The sequence below is a fragment of the Bidens hawaiensis genome, unplaced genomic scaffold (genome assembly GCF_021521415.1).
Source record: "Bidens hawaiensis isolate Kalapana, Puna unplaced genomic scaffold, B.hawaiensis_p1.1 tig00013130_1, whole genome shotgun sequence".
NCBI classification, from domain to species: Eukaryota; Viridiplantae; Streptophyta; class Magnoliopsida; order Asterales; family Asteraceae; genus Bidens; species Bidens hawaiensis.
Window position 1 is genome coordinate 627,023 of NW_027492111.1, and position 18,577 is coordinate 645,599.

General features: G+C 33.7%; 2 protein-coding genes across 2 annotated transcripts; both read right to left on the reverse strand.

The window, feature by feature from the left end:
- Positions 1-376: 376 nt before the first annotated feature.
- LOC143543533 (uncharacterized) lies at positions 377-9,397 on the reverse strand. The gene is made up of 21 exons (XM_077035841.1): positions 9,239-9,397; positions 8,156-8,410; positions 7,855-7,979; positions 7,698-7,742; positions 7,525-7,606; positions 7,368-7,436; positions 7,101-7,271; positions 6,931-6,996; positions 6,198-6,266; positions 5,424-5,522; positions 5,299-5,342; positions 5,020-5,169; positions 4,634-4,746; positions 4,434-4,528; positions 4,216-4,263; positions 3,939-4,064; positions 3,821-3,857; positions 2,949-3,010; positions 1,803-1,864; positions 1,638-1,710; positions 377-595 (listed from the first exon to the last, which is right to left on the reverse strand). Exons 1-21 carry the CDS (start codon positions 9,395-9,397, stop codon positions 377-379), a joined length of 2,169 nt encoding a protein of 722 aa, XP_076891956.1.
- A 3,309-nt stretch (positions 9,398-12,706) lies between these two features.
- On the reverse strand, positions 12,707-18,512 carry LOC143543527 (uncharacterized). Its single transcript, XM_077035834.1, has 6 exons — positions 18,261-18,512; positions 16,896-17,135; positions 16,673-16,784; positions 15,488-15,662; positions 14,390-14,630; positions 12,707-13,208 (listed from the first exon to the last, which is right to left on the reverse strand). The coding sequence occupies exons 1-6, from the start codon at positions 18,442-18,444 to the stop codon at positions 12,919-12,921; spliced, it is 1,242 nt and encodes a 413-aa protein (XP_076891949.1). The 5' UTR covers positions 18,445-18,512; the 3' UTR covers positions 12,707-12,918.
- Between the last annotated feature and the right edge of the window lie 65 nt (positions 18,513-18,577).

The window sequence follows — 18,577 nt, forward strand, 5'->3', positions numbered from 1 at the left end:
TATCTTTCGGCCCAATCTATGACTTCCTCATATATATAGTTCTGGTGATTAAGAAAGATCTCAACATTTCTTTATTTTGCCTACAGTCGCGGCTAGGGTTCCAGCGGCAAAGCCTATGCGACGATGCACGGTTTCTTTAGAGAGAGAGTAGCCAAGGGTGATGAGGGAGCCATCGATTCTGGTGAGGGAGACAGCTGCGGAGTCGCGGTTAAGCGAGTCGTATTTAAATCCAGTGGTGGAGCTTGATCTAGCATGGGGTGGAGACAAATTTAGGTATATGCTAAACAAATTAAATTTCTTTTTCACCCCATCAACTAATTTGAAACCACCTTGATCGCCGCCGATTCTATTAAGGGAGACAGCTGTGAAGTTGCTACTAAGTGAGTCTGAAACCACCTTGATCGCCGCCGATTCTATTAAGGGAGACAGCTGTGAAGTTGCTACTAAGTGAGTCGTATTTGAATCCAGTGGTGGAGCTTGATCTAGCATGGGGTGAAGACAAATTTGGATACATGCTAAACAAATTAAATTTCTTTTTCACCCTGTCAACTAATTTGAATGACATTTTTTCAAAAATACTAACAACGTTAACGTTCTGTTAGACACAGGAAAATAGAATGAAAGTTAGAAATGGTGGATAAGAAATCAAAAATTAAGTGTTATCCGGGTAAAAGTTAAGAGTATTAAAACCAATATCCCTAAAACCTATTGCAATCTACTATTTTAGTTATTTTGCATAAAAAAGTAATTTTAGTATTTTACTATATCTAAAAATAGTGTTGGCCGTCAAGTCAAAACGCATGCATACTTTGAAAATACCTAAAGTCCCAGCCTGCGCTGGCAATGACTACATTGTAGAGAAATCATGTGCAAGCGTTCAATAATATTTACATAGGAATAATAAACACCGAAGAAGAAAAGAGAGAATAAACTATGCCACAAACCTCAAATGGATAATAACGCTTACGTAAAATATGAACGAACAATTCATGAACCTATTTTATTTCTCAATCTTGGACGATAAACTTGACTATCACGCTATGTCATGGTTGAAGATGTGAAGAGACTCATTCCTGTAAAGAAAAACTTCCTATAAATCATTTAATGTATGTGCGGGCACATTCAATACGAACTACATAACCAAATTCACATAGAACCCTTATTCTTGGTGACAAAATAGGTGACAAAATTGTTGGATTGGGTAACGAATATATTAATTAGTATAGGTGACAAAATTGTTGGATTGGGTAACGGAACCCTTTTATCATCTAGAACCCTTTTATCATCTAGCTCTGTAAACCTTTGGGTAGCTACGAATTAACATCCAAAATTTAGTTGGCAAGGAAAAACATCAACAAATAAGATGTTTGTTACATGATAAAAAAAAGTTATGAAAGGGACCAATACGTTATACTTTAAAACTTAAAAAGAGATTTAGTTACATAAAACGAAGATGGCAATATTTAATAACAAAACGTATGTTTTGGATATTTTTTTAATTCAACTGTTTTTTGACAACTAAATTTTGATTTTACCCATTTTATTTTGATCCTTTAAAAGATAAAGATGTTACCCATATTGGTCCATGCACAATGGTCACCTTTACTTCTAAAGAATATAAACTAAATGAGACAAACATTTTGATTATTTCCAGCTTTTTGATTATTTCCAGCTTTGTGTCTCTGGAGCTCCTCCTGTGCACATAAGAGCCTACATATAAAAAGGCAGGACCAGCGTTATAACGGAGCGCATGCCAAGTCAGGACCTACATAACAACTTGATTCTATGAACTATTGTTTTACCTACGATGTAGATCGGTTATCTCATTAAGCAACTCCTTTTCCCTATCATCACTTGCATCAACCTGCAAATAAAGATAACACAATGAATAAGGCCGTGTCAGGTCGGTTATGTTATTGCTCTAAAATTGTTTTTAGGACTATATTACTACTTGCGATATTGTAGCTTTTGTAATTCTATTAAGCAAACTAGTTGTTGATAAAATATGTTTTCAAACAACCAAATTCCAACTCGTACTAAAAGCTCACAATTTTGGCCTTCGTGAGATACTCGACATCGGCTCGCTAATAGCTCACATCAAGCAAAGCATGACCAAGCCCAAGCTAGAGCCTAAAAATGAGCTTGTTCAATAAATGAGCCCTAGCATGCTGGTTCACGAGCCTACTTACTCTATATGGCTATATGATTATATAATAATTATAACTGTTTATAAAGTTATGAATAAAACGCCTAACGACTATCTAAATTATGTTATCATATGGTTTATAAATTACAAAATATAAAAATTAATTTTACATACACACACACACACACACACACACACACACACACATAAAAGTTAGTTAATAAATTAAAAACAAGCCAAGTCAAGCCTGACCTTGAAAAGGCTACTCATGAGCCAAGCCTCTAGAAGTAAAGCTCGAAATGAGCCGGACTCGAGCTCAAGCATTCTTAAGTTAAAATAAGTCGAGCTTGAGTCGAGCTTGGCACGACTTGTTTAAACCCCTTCCTAACCCACCCATTTGGTAACATCTAACCAATATCAAAGTACACGTGAACGGGCTTGGTACACAACCCAACTAAACAATCATATGTCTATTTTGCTACACAGGCTAGGGTTTCTGGTCCAACAACTTATGTACAGTTCATCTTTAATGCCTTAATTCAAAAGTATCTCCTCCTCCATTAAATGAGCACATTTATAGATGCATCTACGAATCAAGATAATTGAAGTATCTATCACTAAAAAAGCATGTGCATGTATGAACTTCATAATGACATGTGGGTATAGAAAGAGATGTGTGCGGATTAAGTGCGGGGTGTCTAACCCGTGTATGTGAAATGTCAAAATCATATTGGTTTTGGTGTTTATTTCATTACCAACAAGTACAACGATTAATATCAAAAAACATAGGATAGATTCATACCTTTAATTGTTCTAGTCTAGTGACGTTGGCTGCTATAGATTCTATATCTATGCTGTTATTGGCTGAGAAGAAAAACACGTATCAGTAAGATGACAATTTGGACCCAATTTACTTATTAATATTTAGATTCAGATTATGTCTCTCTCTTAAAAGGATCAACCGGACTGGCCCAATCGGCTGGGTCAGACAAAAACTGACTGGTTTTTGCGGTTTTACAGTTTACCAGTTCGATTTTCCGCTTTTGTGGTTTAAGATCAAAAAAACAAAAATTTATCTAAAACATACATTTGTATTAAATTTAAAAAAAAAATGATAAAAATTGTTCACGAATATAATATATATGTACACACACACACATATACACAACTTCATATTTCTAAAAAAAATAATAAATGTTAAAAGGCCAGTCCAGTTTACATGACTGGTTAAAAGTTCAAAACCGTAAACCGTAAATTCCGAACCGTTAACCAGACCTTACAAACCAACGGATTTTTTTTCGGTTTGGGCGGTTCGGTCGGTCTTGCTGGTTTATGAGCACCCCTACCCCATTGTGTGTATTCAATGAATAAAACCTTATAAAAAATTTTACTCAAAAGACATTAAAAAAATATTTAAATGATATAAATTATGCAATCATATTAGACACATTTAACTGTTTAGGTAAATTAACCTTGGGTTCAACCAACTGACTTGTTTCCACCAGTACGCAAAAAGTACATGTTTTGACCCATTTTGACCACTTCAATACAAAAGCTAAATTAGTATTGAAATTATTTAATCTGTAGTCAAATCTAACACTTGATTGTTTATCAAAAAATTTACAACCCGTAATGAATAACATGCACAGAACAAAAAATAGCCTATAGACTCACCAGCAGGGAGTTGCTTTGTGGAACTGAGAATGCCATCCTGTAAATGGTAGATAATTTTTTTATTATTTTATAAAGATAAAAAACGCTTGCAGCTAATACAGTTTTAACTGATAAATACCTTTTGAAGATTATTTGCTTGCTGAGCTTTTTGAACTGCAGGTGGGAGATTGGTGGTTTGATTTTGTGGCATAGACGTAGAATCTCCTTGAGATAGTTGAGTGCCAGCTGGCTGTTCGATTACTACCTACAATAGCATATCGCAAATTTGATCTAATTAATCATAAAAAGGCAGATAAAAAGTAATACCAAGGGCCAGTAAATACTAAATACAAATGAGATATATTAAGAAAAGATAAAAGAAACACTGATGAATCAGATAAATAAACAGTGTATACTTGTAGCCGCATGCTCGGGCTCTTTAACAATACAGGAGATGAGGCTACCTACAATAATGATGATGATGATGATGATGATGATGATGATGATGATGATGATGATAAATAATAATAATAATAATAACAACAACAATAACAACAGCAACAACAATAATAATAGTGTTTGGTAGTTGCAATCTGAATGCGTATGGTGACAAAAAAAATGAAAAAAGTTTTACCTTATCGGTATCTGCATTCTCAGAAGTAACTTTAAAACGCCCTTTTTGTTGAATAACATGGCACTTTGATGTCTCATCTTGTTCATCACTAGTCACTGTTTCAATATTATTGTTGATACAAGATTCAAACTTTGACTTCATTATGTAATTAAGAAAGTAAATAGAATAAAGACGGATGAAAGATTAAGCAAAAAACGCACATGTTGTTTTAGAAGCCTTAGGTATGGATTCAGATGTCACCGTAGCTGGTATCGCGTGTGAATGAGATCCATTAGGTCTAGAAACTACAGGAATATCCCCTTGCAATTTGCCACTGAAATTTACAGACAGTTAAAAGAGAACATGCCAAATTTCAATTTTCTGTAGCCTTCACAATGCATTTATAATAGCCACATATGCAATGAACTATTAATAGCAATAAAATGTGTAATGAGCCTGACCGGCTACCCGCCTGCCATTTTACATCTCTTAAGTTATATTCTCAAAGTTGTTCATAATAAATTCAAGGATGTTTCTAGTACCAAATGTTGTAGATAAACATAAAAACAAAAACTGATATGAATATTATATGTTTAAGATATCATACTCATCAGCTGCAATGCATCCAATAGTAGCTTCCAATTGGTTAGAATGAGATCCAATTCCATTAACCGATTTTCTACTAATATCATTCTTGTTGCAATTTTCAGCATGAGAACTCTGCACACTCAGGTGTCCATTACTCTCGGATTTGCCTCTGAACATTTAAGTATTACAAAATGAAGCCCATCCATATGATCCAAGAATATGAAATTTCAAGCATATACAAATCTATATAATAGAACTCTATATATGTAGAAGATTGACAGCTTTAGATTTAACATACACAGAGGATGTTGCAGTAGAGTTGACAACAGGAGCAGATCCTGCCTGCAATGATTTCAACCAATATTTAGTAAATATAAATAAAGAAAAGAACATATTCCTAATTTGAAAGCTATTATTTAATACATCTGTGAGCGGAAGTTCCAGTTCACTAGCAACAATTCCATTGAAAGAGTTCAAGTTCCCCGAGTGATCTTTGTCACACACAGATTCCTCATCCTGGATCTTGTAACATAAAGAAAATTGCATTATTGATAAACTCAGCTGTTAAAAATAACCTTTTTAGTTTGTTTTAGTAACATAAAGATAGTGGCATTGATAAAGAGATGCCACTTTCGACCCATTTGTTATAAATGGGTTAGACTCGATGACTCGGGTCAGAATTCAAGTTCCCTGAGTGATCTTTGTCAGACACAGATTCCTCATCCTGGATCTTGTAACATAAAGAAAATTGCATTATTGATAAACTCAGCTGTTTAGAATAGCCTTTTTAGTTTGTTTTAGTAAAGCATAAAGAAGAGTGGCATTGATAAAACAAAGAGATGCCACTTTCGACCCATTTGTTATAAATGGGTTGACTCAATGACTCGGGTCAGGGTTTGTCTCAAACAGAACCATTGGAAGTCACCACAAATTTGCTAAATTGTTTTATTCAAAGATTAAGGTTATTATTACTGTTTAGTAATCATAGCTAACATTTTTTAAGCAAAAAAATTAAATATTGGAGAAAAGGAGTTTGCATTAATAAAAAAGATCCAACCCAGATCATTTTGACCTTTTGACCTGGTCTCGACCCGCATCGCATGCCCATTGCCACCTCTAATATAATGCAAGTGCTTAGAATAACTGTTCAGCATTGTAAGGACATGTTTTGTAGTAAATAAATATCAAGTCATATACCAAGGAAGCCTGAGCTTTCACATCTTCAAGGTCAAAGTTCCAGCAGCTAATCCCTCTTTTGTATTCATTCTAGAAACAAGTTATAAAAACACAAATCAGAAACTTATACACAAAATCAGTTAGCACATTCACTATATAAGTTGAGAAATATGTGAGGAGAATAGACAAATGAAAGGATATCAAAACTCAACAATCATCTTCACAAATTCATAGCATACAGGAAATGTTCTAAGCAACTATCATCCCATGGTACAAAGCAGAGATCAAGAGTGTGTTTGGATGTTTGCTTTTAAAGTGATTATATGTGACATTGAACAATCAGAATTCTAAAAAGCAGTGTGATAACTGATATCAAGAACGGATGTGCATTTTCTGTTTGAAGTTGTACTGTCAGATAATCAGGTGTGTCGGATTCAAGTTATTTAAGGCACTAATAGAACAAGTGACTGAACCAGACAATTTATATTTTGATAAAAAAAATAAGATATGATTTGTAAAAAGGAGTAAAAGTCTCTCAAATCAGGTTGTTAAAGACAGGCGGTAACATGAAACTTCACTTTACCCTTCAATAGCCAGTTTAAAAAACATAAAACCTGTTTTATCCAAACATCAAACATTGATAAATTCAACTGCAGTTTCAAAACACACACTCAATACCACACACTGTGCAGATATTCTGTAAAAAAAGCCACAGAAGATAAGTATGATCAAACATGTTTCCTACATATTTTACCTGTGATATTTCTTCCTTTATTCCATCAGGTATTTTCTTTTGCTCAAGCATATCTTCGTCCTTTTTCTAGTAAATCAACAGACCAGACTACCAGAGTTAATATAACATATATGGATTAGATAAACTTGTAGTGACATCAAACAAAATAATAATAATAATAACTTAGGAACCTTTAATGCCTGAAGACAGTCACCGAGTGCTGGCAGGCCCTCCAAAAGCTTACGCGCTATAAACTCATTAGATTTAGCTTGTTTGAAAAATGAATGCTTTAGAAGCTTCTTAGCAGAAGGACGTTTTGAAGGATCTTTAACCAAACAACTTGCAATCATCTGCTTAAAAGACTTTTATAACAGATAACAGAAACCAAATATAAGACAATCTGATTGATCATAAAGTGATAAAGGCACAATAAAAATATGATTTTTATAAATTAATACCTTAGAAAACTTTTTGTCCCTCTCATAGTCAAGACCAGGAGGTGCATTTTGTAAGGTCATAAGCAAAACCTACCATGTTGAAAGTATTTAAGTTGTGATAACTTAGTTTTAGATATAACACTTATAAAAAAAGCATAAAAATGTGAGATGGATGCACCTTCATTGGAGGATATTTTGAAAAGGGAGCATGCCCGTGAGCAAGCTCCAGAGCTGTTATTCCAAAGGACCAGATATCAGCCCTGCAGAATTGTCATGTAATATTTGTTATATCACCATTATTTTGGCCTAGTTGACAAAAGGGTAAATTGGTGAAATAAAAGATTAACCGACTTGAAGTCATAGCCATGCAACTGTTCCATAACCTCAGGAGCCATCCTGGAAAAATGTAATTCCAGAATAAGTATTATTTCATATAAAATAGCATATAAAATGCAATCAACTAAAGGCGTCTTTTTATATAAAAGACTAAAAGTTATGCAAGTATTACCAGCATGGTGTCCCAACAAATGTATTTCTTGTGCGTTGTCTATCACCCGAATCAAATAGACAAGCAGAAACACCAAGATCTCCCAGCTTGATGGCCCCACGTTCACTAATGAGAATGTTTCCAGCCTATTATAAAAGCAAATAAAGCATATGTATTAAGCATCATAGCAATGCAAAACTAGTACATATATTTGATTAATGTGAAAAGAACACACAGAAGCAATAAAGTGTGTGCTGATACAATTACACAAATTCTGAGACCTTTGGATTTAAATGAGAACTAAATTAAAAAAAAAACTCACTTTGACATCACGATGAATAAGGCCATGATCATGAAGATACTCAAGTGCCTTTAATGCCTCACGTAGTATCGTTGCAATAACTACTTCCTCAAAACCATCAGGATGTGCAGACTTTAATATGTGAAGGCAAGAACCACCAGGCATATAAGGCATGACAACCCATAGGTTATGGTCATTCACAAAGGAACACTGCGATTTAAGAACATTTGGATGATCAACCAGGACCATTGTCTGAGCTTCCCGTGATATATTGTTCTGATAATAAATTAAGTCATTAACAAAGGATCAATGAATTGAAACAAACATAAATTAGATGCCTACAAACTCAAATCAATTTGCTATGAATTTGAGGTGGAAACAAGAGTGCATCCTGTCCAATCAATTCCAAATGTCCAATACCAGTAACAGCATAGTTAATCTAGCATATAGCGGATCAAGGTTCATTTAGGGCAGGCCCAAATAAACAGGAGCTATGTCCATAATACGAAAGCTATATCATCAAATCAAATTATATACCTACAAGAGTAGGTGTAAAATATAATCATGGATCACAAACAGGATTTAGATAGCTTCAGTGAGCTGATATTGACTCTCTTCATGAAACATTACATGAAAGTTTAAAAGTGATCTCTCAATCATGAAACCCACCCTGATTCGATGTATAGATTGTAAACAATAAACTCATAAACCTATATCTATATATCCCAATATCAACAAATGATCAATGAATTGAAACAAACTCATCAATCAAACATAATGTCCAATACCAGTAACAGCAAAGTTAATCTAGTATATAGCGCATTAAATATCATTTAGCCTAATAAACAGGCTACCTTTGCTATCTTATATTGAGCCTACATTATAAAATATCTTATATTGCTATCATCAAACTATGAGCCTACAAGAGTCGGATGCAGATAACTTCAGTAAGCTTATATTGATTGTCACAATCAAACACAACATTAAGTTCAAAAGTAATCTCTCAATTATAAAATCCTAATTCCAAACAATAAAATTCATTAACCTAATCTATAAATCCCAATCTCATCTAACAGATCAAATCAATCAATCAAAGTAGATTACCAAATCGCTATTGGCGCGTTCAAAGTCGAGAATCTTAATAGCAACGATCTCATTATTCGGACAACACACAGCGCGAAAGACAGAGGCAGCGCCGCCTTGGCCTACCTCCTCATAGAGCTCATAGTGCTCTGCTCCAACTGGATACTTCTTCTTCTCCATTTGCTAATCACAAACACACACACACACTATTATTACTATTAATAATTATAATTATTATAGAAGAAGAACTCTATTGGACATCGAAAACCTAACAGATTCAGCTATAGATCGTCAAATTCAAATTCTCCAATAATACTTTCTCATTAATAAAACAAAAACGCCGATTATTACTATTATTATTATAATTAACATTAATTATAATATACTTATGATTAATTAATTAATAAACAATAAACCTGCACAAACGCGTAAATCGTAAACCTGGAGAGTAATTAATAATAATAATAATGAATGAATGAATGAATGATTACGACGGTGACGGTGACGGTGAAGGCGGCGAGATAGAGGAGTGCTGACGGAGAGAGAGAGAGAGAGAGAGAGAGAGAGAGAGAGAGAGAGATGAATGGGTTTGAGTAGCTTTTACATCGGCGCAAGAACAGGTAACGATTGCATGCTATTTGTTATGCTACTATCCCGCCACGTGTTATTTATTTAGCCGACTAGACTACAACTAGGGTGGGTGTTTGTTTCACATTGGCTTGCTTCACGATATTTCAATTTTTATAATAACCTTGTGACACTAGATGGATCGATCATATCTGAATCGTAACTAAATAATAACTAGTGTTTTAAGAGAGTTAAATTTGGTTAATAACTAACATTATTTATAATTATAAACATTTATTTGGTAGAAGTGTCATGTTTAATTTTGTTTTTTTAAATAAGTTTAATATCAATCAAATTTTAAATACAGGTAACTTTTTAAATTAATCATATAAAAACATACACATGATACCCCACAAATCCAAAAAGAATAGGTAGCTACTGATGGAGATTACTATCATCTACAAGAGTAAATAGAAAGAAACAATGTGCTTATATAATTTTTTTTTAAACGGTGGTGATTTTATTAAAAGTTAACGAGCTGTTAGAAAAAGTTACAATGAAATTTTGTTGAAATCAAATAAATTTGCTTTGCTTTTGGCCCAAAGAAAGCCATTGATTTTGATATCTTCGAGTATTCACATGATAGAGACAACTTTGTGGTTGAAGAATTTATCTTTACGAGCTTGTCAAATGTACCAACACACCGTCACCAATTGTCAACACAATTCAAGATCCTAACATATATCAAAGGTGTTTTACACCAAAGACTCGTATGCTTCCAAACATACCAAGCTAGTTTCACAGTTGAAGAAAAAATGATACATTTATTCTGGAGTTTTTTCGTAATTTAAACATTCCCTGGCATTATGTTTATAGCTCTCATTGCCAACTCATCCAATGTTGGGATTCTCTTCAAAGAAGTTTTAACCAAGAAAAATGATTATATGGTTTTGATGGTTATTTACTGGTTTGTATTTATATTTTTTTTATTTAAAATTCCTTAACTTTTTCTAGTGTGGACATGTGTACATTTTGTCATCATTTTTCATCTTTAAATAAAATAATAATAATAATAAAAATAAAAATAGGTGTCACTGTGTCACAACCACCCAAACCTTAATGAAGGCCTTTCTTTCAAAAAGAAGAAATTCGCAACGTACGTTTTCTTAAAAAAGGAAAAGGGAATCACAAGATTTAGGTGTGATGAATTGAGGATTGGTACCTTATCAAATCAAAAAGGTATTTTGCAAAATAATATCCGGTCTATTTAGATTTTTTTTTCTTTTTGTTTATTATGTATCTCTTTGTTAAACAGTTGGTTAGTAGCAAAAACTTTGTTTTTAACTCTTGAGAAAATTACTGTTTGCGTCCCTGTAGTTTTAGGACGGAGACACAATGAGTCTCTGAAAATTTTTTTGAACTGGTTGAGTCCTTGTGGTTTCAAAAATGAACCATTTGAGTCCTTGTGGTGTCAGAAACGAATAATTTAACCCCCTGTGGTTTCAGTAAAATGAAAGTTTACCCCGAAAGTTAAGTAACGACAGGGACTCAAATGGTTCATTTTTGAAACCACAGGGACTCAACCAGTTCAAAAAATTTTTTGGGGACTCATTGTGCCTCCGTCTTAAAACTACAGGGACGCAAACAGTAATTTTCTCTTAACTTTTTTAATTTGTTCTGTTTAGGAATCAATATTCAAAAAATAAGCTCACAAATTCAGAGTCTTGAATTTAATGGTGTTTTAGTCAAACTAATTATACTTAAACAATTACTTTTTTAACAATAAATATTCTACTTCTAATCCACTTAACCTACCTATAGTGGGATTTAAACATTTGACTTCCTAGGAATGAGACACCTGTTAAACCACCAGATATCATTGAGCCAAACGTCTTTGAGACTTACATAACTACTTAGCGGTGATAAAAATTTGTTTTTATTTTGAATTATTATGTTAAATTTCTTATTTTATAATATAATATACAAACATGTGATTTTTAATCTATAACGATAATCAAATCAATATAACAACACTATATTATATGGATCACTTAATATGTATCATGTTTCATCTACACAACATTTTACAAAAAAAAAATATACTCAAAAGAAAAAAGTATTTTTATACTTTTGTAATGGCCAATACTACTATATCGACCTATCTAAGTACACTGGTATGAGGTAAATAAAACTACAGTGTGTTTTTTTTTAACATATGTTTTTAGTTGAACTTACAAAAAATAAACTATGGAATTAATTTTTATTTATGAAAGACTAGAACAAAAAATATACACATTTGAATAGCATCCATATAGTGTGTTAAAGACTGATTAAATGAATATAAAACAACTTTGTTTTCATCATTAAAATCCTTTAAAATTTAATGCCCTTCATAACTTATGTTGTTCAAAAATTCGTTGACCTTTAAAAAAAAACGAACTTGTGTTCAAAAATTAGTTAAATGATAAAACTTATATTATCATGTTATACTAAATCATTTTATACTTCAGATGTGATTTAAAAGAGTTGTTTCATACATAAAACATGTTATTTTAATTCGAATACATAATGTATTTAACTAAGATAAGAAGTTTCAAACTCAATTTCATACACCTCCACTTTATCGGGCTTTGTATCATGACTTGGCGTTGGCGATTGAAACATCCCAACATATTAGCATTTAGAAGTGATTATCTTCTATAAACAACTGGAGGGGTAAATCTTATTCAAGATAGGGATTTAATCCTTTTATTTGTCAAATCTTAATGCGTGTAAATTGTAAAATAAATGCTAAATATAAGTACTTTCGTAATTTGCACATGCTACCTTTTGCTTTATGACATTTATTTTATATGGTTTTAAGTTTTCATTTTACCTTCATATGGTCCATATTATATGCGCTTTTCAAAGTTATGAGAATTATTTAAGATGCGAAATAACCATATATACAAGCTATGTTCCATATGCTTACAAGTTACAACTCATGCACAAAACAAGTGACAATTTCATTACATTTTTAAGATTTATTCACACCCAAAAGAAAATTAAAAACATCATCAAACAAACTTCAAGTCCACAGATTGATCCAGTCATACAGAACATTACCAACTTCATAACATTCATTCACTTTTCACTCAGAACTCTCTATCAGGAAATAGGTGAGGAGCAACCATTGACCAGATGAACAAACCAGCGGTGGCCCACGAGGTCAGCATCCGGACCCACACAGAGGGCCACCCGACATCAACCAGCCTGCCACTCTCCCCAACCGAGGTTGACCACCCAGTGAGAAGCATTGCAGAGTACATGCTGGCGAGTGAGAAGATGATGTGGAAGAAAGAATATGAATATGTAACAGGCTTGTTGTTCTCTTTCTCTTCATGCTCATCTCTTTTGTCCAATGGAAGCAAAGGCTTCTCACCACCTGAAACATTGCAACCAAATTTTAGTTTTCGGGTCATGGTCGAGTGAATGGTTACAAAACCAGGACCAACTTTGGAACTTCAATAATCATATAAAAGTCCTGGCCAAAAGGATAATTCTTTAGTACATGTCTGGTCGGGATGATCTAGGGATGTGCGTAAAACCCAAAAAACCTATCTGTAACCGAATAAATAAAAAGAAAAACCAAACAGAAATAACCGAAAAAAACAGACGGTTTGGTTTTATATTTTCGTATATGTGAAAAAAACGGACCGAATGTATATTTTAGCTCATATGTATAACAATTAAGTAACAAAAAGATTTAGATCCGAACTCGTTATTTTGGGCTAAATTTTTTTTCCGGCTCAAAATTTTTGAAACAAAGCAATTTAGAATGTTTTATGCACGAAAATACATACTGGGCAACTTTCAACCGGTTAAACTGTTTTGCCCAATAATCCTTTCGGTTAAAATATATTTGACCCATAAAAGATGAAACAAGAGGCGGCAAGACCGCAAGATGGTTGTATCAGGTAATGGTTCAAAACTAGACCCGTAAACAAACCGATGTTTAGTGAACCGCTAGGCGGGAAATTCGCCTATGTTCATAACAAACGAACATAAACAAACGTCTTTGTCCATTCAGTTAAACAAACATGAACACATGTCTTGTTCGTCTGTTTAAACTCGTTTATGTTCGTTCATTTGCATTGATTTGTGTTGGTTTTAACGTATAAGTTCGTTCGTTGATATATTCACTTAAATTGACTTTACCTCAGTTATGTACTTATGTTCGTTCATCTACATTCGTGAACCATTTGTTTATATTGTTCAACGAACGAGCATGAACAAACATGAACGGACATAAACGAACACGAACACGTTCATTCTCTTAACGAACGAACACAAACTAGAAAACCCTGCTCGCTTAGTTCATGTTTGATTATTTGGTTGGTTACAGTTAAACAAATGAACACGAACCCGCTCTGTTCATGTTCGTTGGCTCGTTTATAAGCATATCAAAACAGATCCAGGTGTTATACCGAGTCATCAGTAATAGTCAAACAGGCCACATCAGATTTGGTTGACCCTTAACTGTAGTTAAGTTGTGAACAATGAAGCAATACATTAAAAACAACACACAAATCAGCCTGTTTAAAACATGTGGGCCTCTAATATTACCTGCACGAGGTGAGCTCGGAGGGGAAAGTAGAGTGGTAGAAGATCCGGCCCGAACAGCAGAGTAAACGACAGAGAGGACGGTAGTGAGCAGCCCGATAGTAAGTGTGCCAGTGCTAACAGCTTTAGAATGCTTGTGGAGCCCATTGCAAGCATAATCTCTTGGTTCACTTGCAAGCCCGCTGTAGCAAAGATACATGCAGTATAATGAAATAACAGATGCTGGTAGAATGCTTCCACTTACCTGAAATATAAAATTAACAGAATTTGTAAGATGGCAGTCAAAAGTCAATTTAGGGTCAAAACAGAGAAACTTTCATATTTAGGCCTATAGATAAACTAACGAACATGAACGAAAAAAATTGTTCTTTAAGTTAAACGAACGAACATGAAAATTGTTATGAAAATTGTTCATTAAGTTCGTTTATGTTCGCTACACGCTACTTTATGTTTAATTAAGTTTGTCCGTTTATACATCCATTTAAATTATTTAGGCCCATTACAATTTAGTCTAGTTTTAATAACTTTTTTCAGGCCTGACACATTGTTATTTAACATTTACTTTTTCATTGTTTTAGCTCAACTAAGTTTGTTCATCTATGTTCAGTTACATTCGTGAACAATGGTTTATACGTTAACAAACGAAGACGTTCATTATCTTAACAAGCAAACACGAAGAAAAAAGAAAGCCCATTCCAGTTCAATTGTTCATAATTGATCGTTTGTCTGGTTAAAGTTAAACCAACGAATATGAACATGCTCCGTTCGTGTTTCGTTTGGTTCACTCACAGCACTCACAGGCCTATTCAAATTGCGTTAAATACTCAGATGAGCATCGGTTGAGCAGAAGTACTTTTTGTGCACAACTTTATTAAGAATTTATATAATTTAAATAATGATCTAATGTTTGGAATAAAATGATTTTGGTATTTTACAACAAAATAACACTTTTGAGTAACTTTCTACACATTTAAGTTTTAACCCATTTGGTCCCTTTCCTTATTAGCCAATTTCTTTTTAATTTACTACTTGACCGTTAGAAATAAAACATAACCCAAATCAATTCATTCACAAGTGATCAAAGGGGTAAAAAAAACTTACGGTAGGATGTAAAGTGATAACCGCAAACACGAACACGAGAATCAGAATAATCACAATAAAGAAAGTGTTGAGCCCACAGTCCTGGCCTGATGGGGTAAACAAATAGAATAAAAGCGCAGAGAACGAGAATGTCGCCACGTAACACACGAGGGAAACAACAAGCAAGGCTGCATACCTGCGTCAAATACGATTACAATAAATAAAATATATCAATCATAACCTAGCTTTTTAAATATAAAGACTCAAGAAGTTTTATGCAGTATAATTAATGCAGAACGTACGAAATAGATACATACTTTACAGTTTACACTTTCTTCTCAATTTTAGCACCCCAGCTTCAAATTAGGAGTAAAATAGAAGCCGGCATACACTTTATTACCAAATTTAGCAGCCAAGTTACATTTTACCAACCATCAAGATTGAGTTGATCAACTAGTGCCATTATTGATTCATTCTTTTGCTGATATTTCAAAGATTGTTGGCATGGCATCTTATATATCATTTTAGTGTACATGTATATGCCATGTGGAACCTTTTTCACATAAGCCCTTTTCGCATGCATTGCATTAATCAGTGCCACATCAGCAATTTATAAATAGAATCTGTTGCGATGGGAGGTTAATTGCTATAGTTGGTAACGAGTTAAAAGTTTGATTTCTATTTCATGCTTGATTTAGAGTTGGTTTCCAAAATCGAGAAAAAAAAATGTAAAGTTATTTTCTATTTGGCACTGTTTCCTTTCAATTACAATTTTGATTCGACATGTTTCCTTATTGGCTACTTATACTTTACATGTTTGACCATTAGGCCCTGGGGTATACCTTAACGTCCACGGCGTTAAAGCTAATTTGGTAAAGGTTAACGAGTAGGATGCCACTCCCTTCATGGGTTAAGGGGCGTTACAGACAAGATGGATTAAAATGTTAACAGGCTTTAAAATCTTCACACTCACACAAAATAATTTGAGAATTGTTTTTAAATTAAATTGAGGGGGGGTTAAGCGGGGTAAACCATTTCCCTTAGGTGAGATGAAGTAAAAAGGCGTAAAGTGGGTGATGTGGCACCTACGTGGAGTTAAGAGGCATGAATGTATACCCCATGGCCTTGGAGATAATGCATGACCTTAGTCAACCCATTCATAACTAAATAAGTTCAAATTGCTACCAATAAAATTTAGGAACTAACCAGAACTGTTCATCATATCCAACCCATTTGTCATTCCAACTATGAACAAAGTCCAACAAGAGTACAACTTGAACGAGAAGAAATAACCCCGAGCCAAATTTTGACGTTGACTCTGCATTCATAAATGTAGTAAGTTATTATGATCTTTCAAATGAATATTATCATACATATCAAAAGCAACTAAAGATTATTCCTAAGAAACTGATGAGAAATAGAGCTATACCATACAAACTGATGACCCCGTTTGGAAGGAAAAACATAAGGATTACCAAAATACACCAGCAAATGATTTTCATCATCCACCCACCATGGTGCAAACTATCACGTGGGTCTTTCTGAGTTTTCACGCCAACCATCATAAGAGATAATATTGAGAAAAACAAGAAATTCCCCAAACTAACTCGCAAAACAGCATCTGTCTCAAACCACTCTCTGTCAGGTGTTTCATAAAAATGATTAATCCCTGCAAGAACGAACAATAAACAATACACTGATGAGTTTCAAAAGAAAATGCTTTTAGGATTCAACTTATGTCTAAAATTTACATATTTTTACATATTTGTATTTACTAGTTTTCAAAATTTGTTAGTTGTGGGTACTTTGCACCTCTCTCTCTCTCTCTAATAAACAATACACCGATGAGTTTCAAAAGAAAATGCTTTTAGGATTCAACTTATGTCTAAAATTTACATACTTGTATTTACTAGTTTTCAAAATTTGTTAGTTGTGGGTACTCTCTCTCTCTTACGTATTCTTTACATATAATAACATGTGGCATTAGCACTCTCTTACGTATTCTTTACATATAATAACATGTGGCATTAGCACCATAGCCAAACAAAAACTAAATTCTGTATTGCATAACAAGAAAATGGGAGGTGATTTCAACACATTTACTAATTAGTGGTTAGGGTTGTAAATGAACCTAACGTTCAGCGACCGAAAGTTCGTTTACATGTGTTCGACTGTTCACTTACTAAATGAACGAACACGAGCGAAGAATTCTGCTATGTTAATTAAATAAACGAACACGAACAGAGACCTCGTTCGTTCAATTGTGTTCGTAAATGTTCTTTTATGTCCGTTCGTTTACATCAGTTAACGTTCGTTTATGTCTGCTCGCTTTTGTTTGCATATGTATGTTCGTTTATGTCAGTTCATTTACGCCCATTAACGTTTGTGTTAGTTTATAAATTTGACGAACAAACACAGATAAACAGAAACATATTCAGTTTCTTAACGAACGAACACAGAATTTCGTTCAACTATGTGGTTGTGAACTGTTCATTTGGTTTGATAAAAGCTTAACGAACAAACACGAACAAGGTCTAATCAGTTCAGTTCAGTCCGTTTACAGCCATACTAGTGGTTTTTTAGATGTGTTTTTATCTCAAGCAGATCGAAGAAAAACTTTAGCTAAAAGAGGGCAATGTCAAGCAAGTCAAAAGTCAGCCAAAATCTAATTTTTAATGAATACAGTATTCTAAATCGTTTCATTCAAATACGTAAAATATCACGTAATAACTTAGTTTCTGTTTCTGTAAACATCATTAACAATTTAACAAAGACTAAGATAAAAAGATCTTACATGGAATCTTTTCCATGAATGGTGCAGCAACTTCTCTTAATATCCATGCCACGATCAAAGAAAGAGCAAAAAGACCACAATATGCAATACGAGCAGACCGACGACTAATTCCAGAAACCACAGTCTGGCATGCACCGCAAGCACATGATGCACAGCAAGAAGCCAGACAACCAGCTGCCCACATCCTTGTCTCTCTTCTTTAACTACAATTAAAATTCACTGAATATGATAATTTGGCACCTATCATCACACTCACCAACAATATAATAACAATAATAATAATAATCCATAACAAGATGAAAGAACACTTAAGACTA

What these genes read in the sequence shown, in the direction of transcription:
- LOC143543527 (XM_077035834.1), bottom strand. Translation starts at nt 18,444, where the DNA reads ATGTGGGCAGCTGGTTGTCTGGCTTCTTGCTGTGCATCATGTGCTTGC. An exon ending in CGGGGTCATCAGTTTGTATG is followed by an intron (nt 16,785 to 16,895) that starts GTATAGCTCTAT and finishes TTATGAATGCAG; the next exon opens with AGTCAACGTCAAAATTTGGC. An exon ending in TCCGAGCTCACCTCGTGCAG is followed by an intron (nt 13,209 to 14,389) that starts GTAATATTAGAG and finishes GCAATGTTTCAG; the next exon opens with GTGGTGAGAAGCCTTTGCTT.
- LOC143543533 (XM_077035841.1), bottom strand. Translation starts at nt 9,397, where the DNA reads ATGGAGAAGAAGAAGTATCCAGTTGGAGCAGAGCACTATGAGCTCTAT. An exon ending in AGAATGCAGATACCGATAAG is followed by an intron (nt 4,264 to 4,433) that starts GTAAAACTTTTT and finishes TCATTATTGTAG; the next exon opens with GTAGCCTCATCTCCTGTATT. An exon ending in CACAAAGCAACTCCCTGCTG is followed by an intron (nt 3,011 to 3,820) that starts GTGAGTCTATAG and finishes TTTTCTTCTCAG; the next exon opens with CCAATAACAGCATAGATATA.